The 13122-nt window shown below is 44.7% G+C and overlaps 1 protein-coding gene across 6 annotated transcripts in view; it reads right to left on the bottom strand.

Moving 5' to 3' along the window:
* The window catches only part of PFKFB4 (6-phosphofructo-2-kinase/fructose-2,6-biphosphatase 4), a 67061-nt gene that overhangs the window by 33290 nt on the left and 20649 nt on the right, over positions 1-13122 (bottom strand). For 2 of the 6 annotated variants that reach the window (XR_014545469.1, XM_083603467.1), the window contains exon 1: positions 7288-7654. The exons of 3 other annotated variants lie outside the window; for them this stretch is intronic. Coding sequence is in view for 2 of the 3 variants with exons in the window: in XM_083603467.1 (XP_083459593.1) it covers positions 7288-7390 (103 nt within the window). In the remaining variant the exon portion in view is untranslated. Of the gene's footprint in view, positions 1-7287; positions 7655-13122 lie in introns of those variants that run through there. One more of the 6 variants, XM_083603468.1, reaches the window with a different exon arrangement.

Here is a 13122-nt window from a genome sequence, read left to right as displayed (position 1 = left end):
GCACGTTGGTGATGTAGCTGATGTAGCTACTTCTGTTTCCTGCCTGCTATCCTATCTCGTCTTCCTGTTTTTCTACTTAATTCTAGGCAAACAGTCACTTCTGAAATATGTATCTATTAACACAGTGGTGAATGTTAAGCTGATAGTGGTTCTAGATGTCGGGTAACAATTCTGATCGTTACATTGCAAGGTTAAACAACTCCATTGCACATTTCATGGTTGTATTCAACAGATCTTCTTAAAAGAAACATTTAACGAACCAGGATAATCAGCTAGGTGTTGCCCCTATTCAACTAAGTAATAGTTTCAGTGTGCTGCCTTCAACATTCAGCACAGCGTCAATGACTCTAGTAAAGGACTGGTATTAGATTACATCTGCACCAACTATCTCTCACTCCCCCGCTCCAACATCCACAGTTAATAAAGCAAAGCCAAGCAAAGCAATATTTTAACTGCTGCATTGACACTGCTATTCCTTTCATAGGACTTATTTTCCCAGTGATACTTGGTTTCTTGCATTATTTCTTCATAAAGCGAAATAAATTATTGCACTATTTCATCATAAAACTAAATTGCCATTGCTCCTATAACAAATAAGGATGTTTTAGATTTCCTTGTCAGAATGGCTGTCCCCAGTTTGCATGCAAGACTAAATCAAACCACGGCTTAGCACAAATGAACAGATAGGCCTCCCAGAGTTAACACTGAAGCTGGCATCTAAGCCATGGCTTGTCTTAAGTGTTGTGTATGTACCCAGACTTATAGTTTGTCACCCCCAGGCCAGCTATGAGCAGTAAACCAAGAACATACATTGGTTACAACTTCTGGTTTGTTAGAGCAAGACAAACCATGAGTATGGGTTCGATGTAATACTAAGTCAGCCCATGGCTCAGCCTCCAGTGCAGCAGCAGTACCAGGACAGGAGTGAAGCAGCTGCAATATTCAGTCCAGAAACCTGCACCTTTGCTTATTTGCACTAAACCATGCTTTGGTTTAACCTTATGCGTCTCTTTGTATTTCTACAGCCTGCATTAGAACTATGATATCATGACCATTACTTGGGTGGAGTAATAAACTGAATTTTAATATGTTGTTGTAAAAGTAATGAGAACCTCTGTTCTAGAAAAACATTCCAAGTTTAATAGTCCACGGACTTTATCAATGACAACAACAAACACTTTCATACTTTCAAAAGCTAAAGCGCTTAATCAGCTTCTTATTAACTGGCACTGTAAGCTTGCATTTATCTGCCTTTGAACCCATCCTGTTCAATTAGCCAGTCACTAAATGACAAGGTCCTTGTTCACATCAGATTAAATAACTTGCCAAAGAGCTAGAGAAATAAACCTGTTATCCCAGTGCACACAACACTCTTCCCCCACCCCCCAGGGAGATAGCCAGCAATTACTGAAATGCAGCAGAACAACCACAAAACTTTCCCTTTAGCAGTTTTACTCTTGGTTACTTGTGGTCAGCTTGAGGCAGTGTTGCATTCGGACAACAACCTCAAGGACAGCATGCTAAATAATACTTTGTTTTTTTCTACTACACAAAGTGTTTCTCTAGGACGTTGAAAGCACTTCATGTATATTATCTGGAAGGCAATAGGTTCCCCATCTCTGCAGCAAAGCCAGCCTCTGTAAAAACTTGCCATTGAGCCCATACTTCCCTTCAGTCCTTGTCTCTTTTTTTGCCCAGGCTTCAAAAGTACCAACCTTTGCACTGAGTGTCAAACGATGCAAAAACATTTATGGGTCAGTCATCTATTTTTAATTGAGCTCTTTTACTCAGCTACTGTAGACATAGTAACCTTGTGCATTCCTCTTTACTTTCATCAGCCTGTTCCATGACAAGGACAAAGATAACCATCACAACCTGAACTCTCTCTCTCCCCCCACATCCATTTTCACATGAGGGAAGGCCTGGACAATTGTTTTCCCGATGTTTAGAGACATCCACTATTATAAATGTTTGACAGTCCTGCACTACTGCTATAGAGAGGGGGCAAAGTCTGGTGGCAGAGCACATGCCTGCAGAAGGGTCCAGTTTCAATACCCAACACCTCCAGCTGAAAGTATCAGGAAGCAGTTGATGTCCCTGCTTGAGAACCATAGACCATACGGGGCTAGATGAACCAAAGGTCTGAAGTGGCATATCTGCTATTTGTTCATGTGCCAGTCTCCTTAGGACAGAAAGGAAGAACCTGTGCTCTTCTCAGATGTTGCAGGCCTACATCATCCTTGATCACGCACTGTGGTGACTGGAGCCGGTGGGAGTTGCAGTCCAACAGATGGAGAGTCACAGGCTCCCCATCCCAGCCTTAGAAACTGCACCATCTATGCATTTATTTTATACTCAGCACTACCTTTAAGATATTTGCACGTATGCCTGCTGGTTCAGAACAGGCCTAAACCCCTCTCCCGTAGTCTTAACAGAAATATTCGATTATTTTGACCATACCTTATTCCAAATGCACACTTAAAGCACTAGTTAGTGTTAAACTGTGTTCCAAGAAGCACTAATTCAAATAATTCCAACAAGAAGCTATTTGAAACCATTAACCAGCCAAATCCTTCTGGAATACTGCCAAAATGGGGCCAAACTGCTGTATAAATTTATTCAACTCCACATTCACGCACAGGTTCCGGGACTGTGCAGATCTTAAAACAACCTGAAAGATTAACTCAAAAATAACTTTGGTTCATGCCAATTATAGAAAGGCCAGGTTGCGCTCAGTTTCGGCTTAGCACAAAACTGTTTTTGCCAAATTATAGTTAATACACATGGACGCACACACCCCTCCAGGAATTGAGCAAATTGATGTCGTTACTATGAACTATAGTCTTCTTCTGCAGTTCTGTTTTACCCTTCCTTTCTCAACCATGCATCTCCATAGCAGGGATAGGCAACCTAAGGCCTGGGGGCCGGATGCGGCCCAATCACCTTCTCAATCCGGCCCATGGATGGTCCGGGAATTAGCGTGTTTTTACATGAGTAGAATGTGTCCTTTTATTTAAAATGCATCTCTGGGTTATTTGTGGGGCATAGGAATCCGTTCATTTATTTTTTTTCAAAATAGAGTCCGGCCCACCACATGGTCTGAGGGACAGTGGACCAGCCCACGGCTGAAAAAGGTTGCTGACCCCTGCTCCATAGCCTCTTCCTTCCCCTATACTAGTGGGAAACACACAGCAATGGACATATCACTAAACCATGGTTTACCACTACAAGTCAGTGAGCCTTGCATGTACACACACCCCTCACCTTCCTGCAAGGAGATCAGAAGCTTCCATATTAGATGGAACTGCAGTCCTCTGAACCCCAAACTGTAGTTAATCTGAACCATGATTAGTTGAAACAATCCAGATGCATAAAGTATGGTTTGAAGTTGACTTGCTTCCATAAACCATATACCCAATCTGGGATGATAAAACAAATTGATGTTACTCCCCACTCAGCCATGAAGCTCACTGGGTGACTTTGGGCCACTCACCATGCCTAACCTACTTCACAGGGTCGTTGTGAGGATGAAATGGGGAGGGGATCAGAACCATGCACCTTGAGTTCCTTAGAAGAAAAGGGTGGTATATATAAATGTACAGTGGTACCTCGGGTTACAGACGCTTCAGGTTACAGACTCCGCTAACCCAGAAATAGTACCTTAGGTTAAGAACTTTGCTTCAGGATGAGAACAGAAGTCGTGCTCCGGCGGCGCAGAGACAGCAGGAGGCCCTATTAGCTAAAGTGGTGCTTCAGGTTAAGAACAGTTTCAGGTTAAGATCGGACCTCCGGAACGAATTAAGTACTTAACCCGAGGTACCACTGTAATAAATAACACAAATAACTCCCAAACAGAAGCAGCTGCTTCCAATCTCCTCTTCATAGCCATACTGAAGGAGGAGCATGCAAACCAGAGATTAGCGTTGAGGCCAAAACAAAAAAGACCCAAGAGTGGTGCCTTTTACTTTCAATATCAGGAATTAGATAAAAAATAGTATACTCGTTTGTAAACTGTTTGGGGACCACTGCCATTCAGATCATAACAATATGTCATTGCCTGTATCAGAGATGCAAATAACCACTTGATCACTTAGCTAGGACAAGTAGCAATCCACACCACCATTTTAGACATAGGCATAGAAGTGACTTGTACTGCTCATGACTTAACCCTGCAACCTGCCAAGTGGCATGCTGGACATATGCTGTTATTTTTTTTCCAATGGCTGCAGCCAACATGGGGCTGATATACCTGATACGGTCAAAGGTAGTGCAACAAAGGAGCAGAAGGCATCTGTAAGCTTCCAGAGATTGATTTCTGGAGAAAAGAAATTGCCCAAGGGGACATGAATCTATGTAATCTTGAGACAAGAGTATCCTCTTAAGTGAAAGCCAATTTGATTATATATGACTCCAATAGACAGGCAGGCAGGCACACTCACTCTTTCAATCCAAGTTGGCTCGCACCTGCCGATATACCGTATTTTTCAGTCTATAGGACACACTTTTTCCCTTCTAAGAAGTAAGGAAAAATGTGTGTGCGTCTTATGGAGCGAATGCAGGCTGCGCGACTAAGCCCAAAGCCAAAACAGGGAGACGGAGCGCTGCGCAGCGCTCCATCTCGCTGTTCTGGCTTGAGGTTAGCTGCGCAAAGCCTCCGCAGGGCAGGGGGCTGAAGGCACCCCGCTGCCCTGCGGAGGCTTCAAAGGCTTTCCCCAAAGCACGAACAGCGAGACGGAGCACTGCGCAGTGCACCGTCTTGCTGTTCTAGCTTGGGGATGGCTGCGCAAAGCCTCCGCAGGGTAGCGGGGTGCCTTCACCCAGCTGCCCTGCATTGGCTTCACAGGCTGTCCCCGAAGCCAGAACAGCAAGAGGCTATCCCAGAAGCCAGATCCCTCTTGCTGTTCTGGCTTCTGGGGTTCAAATTTTTTTTCTTCTTGTTTCCTCCCCCCCAAACTAGGTGCGTCTTATGGTCCGGTGCGTCCTATAGAGCGAAAAATACGATGTCTGCTTTTTTGGGTGGGTGACTGTGGGACAAAGTAGGCATTCTGCTATAGGTGAACTGATATCCTGCTTACAATGAGCCCATCTCTTCTCAGGATTTGCCTAATTTTCCAGTTGTTTGGTATTTATTACTGGAATGGAACCAAACCAAAAATATTGGCACCCATTGCCTGCATGTGTTCTTTAGTGCAGAAGTAAGAAATCCACAGGCCTGAGAAACCCAGAGTCCCAGAAGGCCACACACAGGATCACTGAATAACAGCCTGTTAGATTAGGCTGATGGCCCATCTAGTCTAGCATCCTGTTCTCACAGTGGCCAACCAGATGCCTGTGGGAAACACCTAGCAAGGATCTGAGCACTTTCCCATCCTGTGGTTTCCAGCAACTGGTGTTTAGAAGTATTACTGCTTGCAATTGTAGAGGCAGAGTATAGTAGTAGCTTTCGATAGCCACCTCCATTAATATATCTAAATCCTCTTTTAAAGTCATCTAGGTTGGTAGCCTTTAAGGCCTCCTATGGGAGCAGATGCCATAGTTTAATTATGCACTCCCTGCATGAAGAAATACTTTCTTTTATCTGTCCTGACTCTTCCATCATTCAGCTTCACTGGATGGCCATGAGTTTTGGTGTTATGAGAGAGGGAGAAAAAAAGTTTTCTCTCTCCATGCCATGCCTGTCCATGTCTATCATATCAAACCTTAGCTTTTCTCTAAATTAAAAAGTCGCAGATGCTGCAACCTTCCCTCCATCCCCTTAATCATTTTAGTTGCCTCTTTTTGAACCTTTTCCCAATCTACAATATCCTTTTTGAGGTGAGGCAACCAGAACTATACAGTATTCCAAATACGGTCATACCAGAGATTTGTATGACAGCATTGGTTATCAATTCCTTCCCTAATGATCCCTAGCAAGGAATTTTCATTTTTCATCACCACTGCAGCACACTGGGTCAACATCTTCATTGAACTATCTACTAAGACCCCAAAAACTAAGATTTTCAGCAGCACCATGTGTAAATTTACGCCTGTTTACATTCAGTTGCATTTGCCATTTTACCACCCATTCACTCAGTTTGGAGAGGTCCCTTTGGCACTCTTTGCAATCTCTATTTGTTTTATGGACTCTGAAAAAATTAGTATCATCAGCAAACTTAGCCACCTCACTGCTCACCATGGGCGTAGCCACAGGGGGGCAGGGAGGAGCAGATGCCCACATAATAAATATAAATCAATAAAAATACATAGCTAACTGAGGTTCTGCACCCCTAACAAAAGGCCTGCCCAAAAAAAATCCTGGCTACGCCCACTCGCTGTTCACTCTAAACTCTAGATCTTTTATGAGTAAGTTAAAAACCGCAGGTCCCAATATCGATCCTTGGGAGACTCCACTTTATACTTCACTGCATTCAGAGAACTGTTCATTTATTCCTGCTCTTTGCTTCCAGCAGCATAACCCATTTATGATCCATGAGAGGACCTTTCCTCCTATTCACTGACTGCTAGGCTTACTCAGCAGTCTTCGGTGAGGTACTTTGTCAAAAGCTGAATTCCTCCTAATAACACTGCTGCTGAAAGGCAAGGCACCTCTATATAGTCTTTATCTCCCCCTTGCCTTTTTTTGTTGTTCATGTTGCTCCTGCTATAGCTTTTATTTTATTTTCTTTCTTTCTTTTACTAGAAAGCCAAGAGTGTGCAATAGAGCTGGGGTAGACGGAGGCTGAGGAACAGGGGGGCAAAGGGGGTCGATGTCAAGAGTCTGGAGAAACCACCTGATTTCCTCCCAAAAGGTGGAAGTTATCAAGTATTTATTGGCAGGATCTTTAAGGCGAAACACATTCTATGTACTTTTTACTGCAGCCCACCAGAAGGTGAATGGCAGCTAGCAAATATATCCAGAGCCTGTACGAGTCGCGAAGCCCTTGCGCCAAGAATAACGGGCACTCAGAGGGCATCGCTTCGATCCCTCTGAGCTGTGCCACTCCAGGACCCTAATGGACATGCGTTGGGCACGGCGCTCCGGCAGCGAGGAGCACAGCCACTCCGGGCACAAGCGGAGGGAGGGTCATCCAGCTACCCCGCCTCTCCTCGGAAGACGCCGGCTTTCCTATTCTTTCTGCTGAGGTGTTAAGATTTTCGCATCGCCTCTCGTTCCCCTCAAGAGGCCTCCGCTACCACGTCCTGCTTCCTCAATCCCCGGCACACACCCTCGCGGGCTCCGGGCTGATGCAACTCCGGTGTCCCCGCAAGCCAAGGCGCCCCGAGATCTGCCCGCCACTACTTGCTTACCGCCTCGCTGCGCGCTGTGCTTTGCAGGCAGCCCGTTGTTGTAAGGCACCCAGATCTTCTGCAGGGGGTTCTGCGTGAGCTCTCGAGCCGGCGGAGACGCCATTCTCGCATTGGGGGCTCGCTCCCTCCTGCGGTCCCGCCTGCTGCGACAAGCTCCAAGGAAGATCCGGGAAGGTGCGCCGCCGCCGACAGCCTGCCAGCCAGCCGGCGCGTGTCCTGGATCCTCGGCTACACCGGGAGGGGGGGGGAGAGTACTGGCAAGGCCACCGGAGGGCGGGGCCTGCAGGACGCTCCGCCCCCTCAGGCCAGCGCGGGGAACAAGTTGCGGAGCAGGAAGACTCGCCCCCAACTCGGGAGCGAAGCAATGCGCGCGAGGCGCCGAGGCTGGACTCCGCCCCCTGCGCGCTTCGCGGAGACAAAGGGATGCCTTGGCCGCGTAGGCTTTAGAAACGGGCTGGGGCAACACAAGGCAAAGCCGCACTGGGGCCCATGGTGCTTACTCGCAGGTAGGCGCATATGGGTAAAAGCAAGCATCAACCCGCTTTAAATGCCACTTAACGTCTGCAGTAATGTGTTCAGGCTAATCCGCAACTGTCCTTGGGGAATACAGTCATTCACAGGTTTGTTACGCCTTAGCATTTTGGGAGCTGTAGATTTAGGAGAGGGCTCAGTGTGGAAGATCGTTAAGAGTCCTTAACGACTTTTTTAAAAATCCAACATCACTAACCGTGCAATCCTGTGCATGTCAACTCAGAAGTGATCCCCGTTGAGTTAAAATTGGACGGTAAGTGGATATCGGATTGCAGCCTAAACCACTTTAAATCTCCAGAGGGGTAGTCAAATTGGAGTGCAATTCTAATCACTGACTGGCAGCGTTGGGGTTTATACAACTCCATCGCTCAGGTTGGGGGGGGGGGGAGGAAAAAAATGTCCCTTTGCTGCAGCGGTCATGGGATGGCAGCAGATTCTATCAGCCAGGCCCTGCAAATGCCCAATTTCTGGGACTGCCAGCAGAAACTTCCAACCACCTGATTTAAAAATTGAGGGGAAATAACATATTGCTGCCATTAGCTGTGCTCAGTGTGCTTTGGGTGGGTGGGAGTTAAAACAGAAGCCCCTGCTCTAACATGAATCATACTGTATGTGCAAGCATTTTATTTAAGTAGGTAATGAACATTTCAAAGTGCAACCAGTCTGCCTGCAACTCAAGAGAACATTAAGAACCTTAATACATGCAACAGAGCCATGGGATTTGTTCTGGCATGAGGTCTAAGGCGACTGACTGTTGCAATCTGATAATTAGAAGAGGTTTTTTAAAAAAAAACCCCTAGGAATCCAAACAAGCTTCAGCCTTACCTCTGACCAGCAGTATTAACAATGAACTGCATTGCTGCCAGCCACTCTCTCACACAGAACAGTCCCCAAAATGCTTACCAAGGAGCTCAACCTCACCACTCTTTTAATTATATCTCAGCACTTTTGACTCAAAAAAAATTCAGCACTGTCTGGAAAGGTGAACTAAGCTGATGCTTAGGGAGCCATAACAAGATCAGTCATTAGCATCTACAGCAGAAGTGACTGAGAACTCCAGAATAGGAAAACACCTTCCTTTCTTGCCTAAAGGTAAAGGAACCCCTGACCGTTAGGTCCAGTCGCGGACGACTCTGGGGTTGCGGCGCTCATCTCACTTTACTGGGCGAGGGAGCCGGCGTACAGCTTCCGGGTCATGTGGCCAGCATGACTAAGCCACTTCTGGCAAACCAAGCAGTGCACAGAAACGCTGTTTACCTTCCCGCTGGAGCGGTACCTATTTATCTACTTGCACTTTTTGGCGTGCTTTTGAACTGCTAGGTTGCCAGGAGCAGGGACGGAGCAACGGGAGCTCACCCCATCGCGGGGATTCAAACCGCCAACCTTCTGAACGGCAAGCCCTAGGCTCTGTGGTTTAACCCACAGCACCACCCGTGTGGCACCTTTTAACTGGTTTCTGAGCCCTGGCCTAGAGGAAGCTCCATGCCTGAGGCACTGTAAGTACCAGTAAACAGGTAATGCCCTTTATCATCCATCAAGGTTAATGTTCTCCCTTCAAACAGGAGGACCCCTTATTGGACCCCTTATTACACCCAACACAGTTCTGCACTTGCCATCTATGGTAGGCCTCTACTGTTTTAGATGCTCTCCTTGTTTATCCCCTACATTATTGGTTTTGTTTTAGATGTTTTTATACTGTAGTTTTATTAGCTTTAGGCTGAATTTTTTTTTAATGATAATGGATGTTTTTAATATTGTACACTGCTTAAGAGATTACAGGTGCTTTAAAATAAATAAATATCTAGGGAAATTGCTCCCTCTCATAACCAAAATCTCAAAGGATCAAAAACTAAAAGCGGTGTTCAGGCCATGCTCATTCAGTCAAGTTAGTTAGCTCTGCTCACCCTTCCTACCTTGTTCCTTGGTTCTTCCCCAACTCTGTCTTTATTATTTTGTACTCTTCATCAGGGTTCCAAGGGAAACCGCAGCCTTGAGTTCCTTTTCTATGCCTTCATCCAAAAAGGCTTGCCCCCCTGTTACCCTACTGCAGACTGGTCAAGGATCAACGTACAGCATCCTCCCTCAAGTGCTGATAAGTCAGGGGTAGCCAATATGGTGCTCTCCAAATGTTACTGGACTCCATCTCCCATCAGCTCCAGTCTACATGTCCAATGGTCAGGACTGATGGGAGATGGAGTCAAACTATATCTGGACAACAACATATTGACTACCCTGGGAATTGATAACAACCATGTTCCGGGTTCTTTTCCCTCTTTAATTTTCTAATTTTTCCGTCCTTTCTGCTCTCCAAGCAAACCAGTAACCTATGCTACTTTAGGCACCTGAACTTAATCTCTAACCCCAATTTGATCCTGCACATGCTGCCCTTCAATCTCATTATTTGGTATCCATCTTTCTCCAGTCTTCTCATAGCGCATTGCTCCTTCTCATTCTGTACGTCTGTTATTATTGTAATTATTTTACCATTAGGCTGTCTGTCGGTATACTTTCTACTATGTTTTTTCCATTGATGTTTTGTAATATGTTTCTAGCGTTGAACGCTGCCCTAAGGTATTTTGGTAAAGGTATTTTGGTAAAGGGCTGTAGATAAATTGAATAAATGAATATTATTAATAATTAATAATAATTAATTAATAATAATAATAATGTCCTGATCCCCTCTGTCCTTCGTACCACTTACCCACATAGTTGGTGCTAGACCAATCTGAATATCTGGGGTTGCCAACATGGTCCTTGTGTGTACAATGACACTTTTGAGGTGCCCATGAAGCCTCAAAGTTCACCTTCCTTGAAATACTGAGGAGAGGTACCTATTTGCCGCACTGATAAGTATATGGAGCTTAAGGAGTTAAGCTGGAAGAGTGACCCTCTTTCCCATCTCCTCTACATATTTTTCAAGGCTCAGATCAATAGCTGAACAGAAAGTGGAGCAACTGAGAAGGTAGGAGGATAAAAGGGAGTGAAATGCAATATTTGAGGGGAGGGAGGGAAATGGAGTGGCCAGGGCAGGAATCAGGAGAAATACAGAGTGCCAAAGAGCAAAGGTGCATGAGCTCAAACACGTTGGACTCAATAAAATGGGTCCTCTTGGAATGACATATCATTCTTGCTCCTACCAAACACTACCAAATCACAGTTCACATCTGTCTCCATTGACATGAGTCATAGACACCACAGGTCAGCTGGTTTCCAAAACACAAATTCAAGGGCTTATCATTTTTAAAAGGGATTCCTTCAAAGCCACTATCAAATCATAGGTCACCTCTGTGTCCACAGAAGTGTCAGTGATTTGTTGTTGCCCTTGTTGTCCTCCTGTGTAAAATCCATGAGGATCCATGCTTTGGCTTGGGTCAAAGTTTCTGTGGTGCTGGCAAGTACCAAATCTTTCCCTCAGCAGTCTACTTACTGTTAAGCTTTAATTTTGATGGTGCGGGGGAGGGGGGATACTGTCTAAAATAATGCACATTTAATTCTACTGGATCCAACGCTTACCCAGATGCCATGGAAAAGCACAGTGGGGGGGGGGAGAGAGAGAAACAACCAGAGGGGTCGTGTTAGAGGCACTCTCAAAATTCTAGATGTGAGCACAAGCCCAAAAAGGTTAGCAACCCTACAATTAATTGACCCTTCTGTTTCTGTAATAACAAAATATATTTGATTGTTATGTCTCATGGCTTATTCTGCCTCTTTGGTGCCCAAATTTTAGATAAAATTATCATTCAGGTGCACCTGTACAGTGGTAGCTCTGGTTACAGACCCTTCAGGTTACAGACTCTGCTAACCCAGCAATAGTACCTCGGGTTAAGAACTTTGCTTCGATGAGAACAGAAATCGTGTGGCGGTAGTGGGAGGCCCCATTAGCTAAAGTGGTACCTCAGGTTAAGAACAGTTTGAGGTTAAGAACGGACCTCCAGAACGAATTAAGTTCTTAACCCAAGGTTAACTAACATGCCATCCAACCATCCCTAATTTTATTTGTATGCTGCAAACCATGTTCAAGGCAGCTTATAAAATTAAAAAAATACATAACTACAACGTAATGATAGTAGTCATAAACAGTAAGTTAAATATTTAAAAATACAAAACCAAACTGAACAATTTCCACATAAATCACAACAAAATCTGAAATAAAGATACAAAACACCAACAGCAACAACTTCACCTCAATAAACAAGGACATGCAGTAAAAATATGCTCTAAGGTTTTAATCTCTGAACAATACTGCAGATCCTGCACTATTTGGCCAGCCAATCAGATCTGCAGTATTGGCTGAAGAATCCCATGCCCATTTACTGGAAACCAGCCAGAAGATCACTTGGTAGCTCTCGATTCCCGTCTACGCAAGGCTTATGAGTTCCCGGAAACAAGCGGGAGGGGAAAAAGGAATTTAACATAATTGTGCAATTATCAAGTAGGAGTTATACTTTCCCACTAGAAAACTTTTATGTTTCCTTTTATCCAGCTTCTTAAAAGCTAGATGTGGTACTTAAAAATGCATGAAAAACCTGTTCTTAGTTTCACTGAAGATCTATTTGCAAAATGTTCATAAGATAAACAGCTGAGAGCTAAGTTTTATATTAGTCTTTCCCACACAAAGAGGGAAAACAGAAATTTTAAACTAAATGTTCTGTTCTGGTCCTGAATCATGGGGCAAGACAGTAGTTATTACGGTGTGTTCTCTGCTCATTCAGTCCCTCTGATGCAAATCAGGGATTAAGCACTTGCTTTCTTGGGGTGCAGGTGGGGAATTTCCACTTAGCCCAGCTTATTTTCACACGTGTTGAAAATCGTGGTATAGAAGTATAAAAACAACTAAGTCCCATGACACTTTAAAGCAGCCTTCCCCAATCTAGTGCCCTGAAGGTATTTGGAACTACAACTCCCATCAACCTTCACCCAGCATAGCCAGGTTAGTTTGGACTGATAGGAGACACACACCAAACATGTGGAAAGTGCCCAGTTGGGGGAGACTGGGATTTAGGGGCTGTCCTTGATATCACACTGAGCCTTGGAAGCAATGGGAACTTCTTGTTTTCTAATTATTTCCCAGGTGGTAGAAGTTTCAGTACTATTTAACTTCAAAGTAAGTGCATGTTGCTGCAGTCTTTGTGACCAAATATGAAAGCTGATTGGGTAGACAGCTTTTGGTGTAATGCCATTTCCTTTTCTATCATCTGGAAGATGGAACCTAACAGTAAGAGGGTCAGGAAGCTATCTATAATTACTGCAGTAAGGATTTACTAATTGTTCTACTGCTGTCTAGCTAAACTGCTTACCTTCAAA

Source organism: Podarcis filfolensis, assembly GCF_964270895.1.
Source record: "Podarcis filfolensis genome assembly, chromosome: 2".
Classification (NCBI taxonomy): Eukaryota; Metazoa; Chordata; class Lepidosauria; order Squamata; family Lacertidae; genus Podarcis; species Podarcis filfolensis.
Note: the sequence above shows the minus strand (reverse complement) of the source record. Positions and strands in the feature narration are given on the sequence as shown.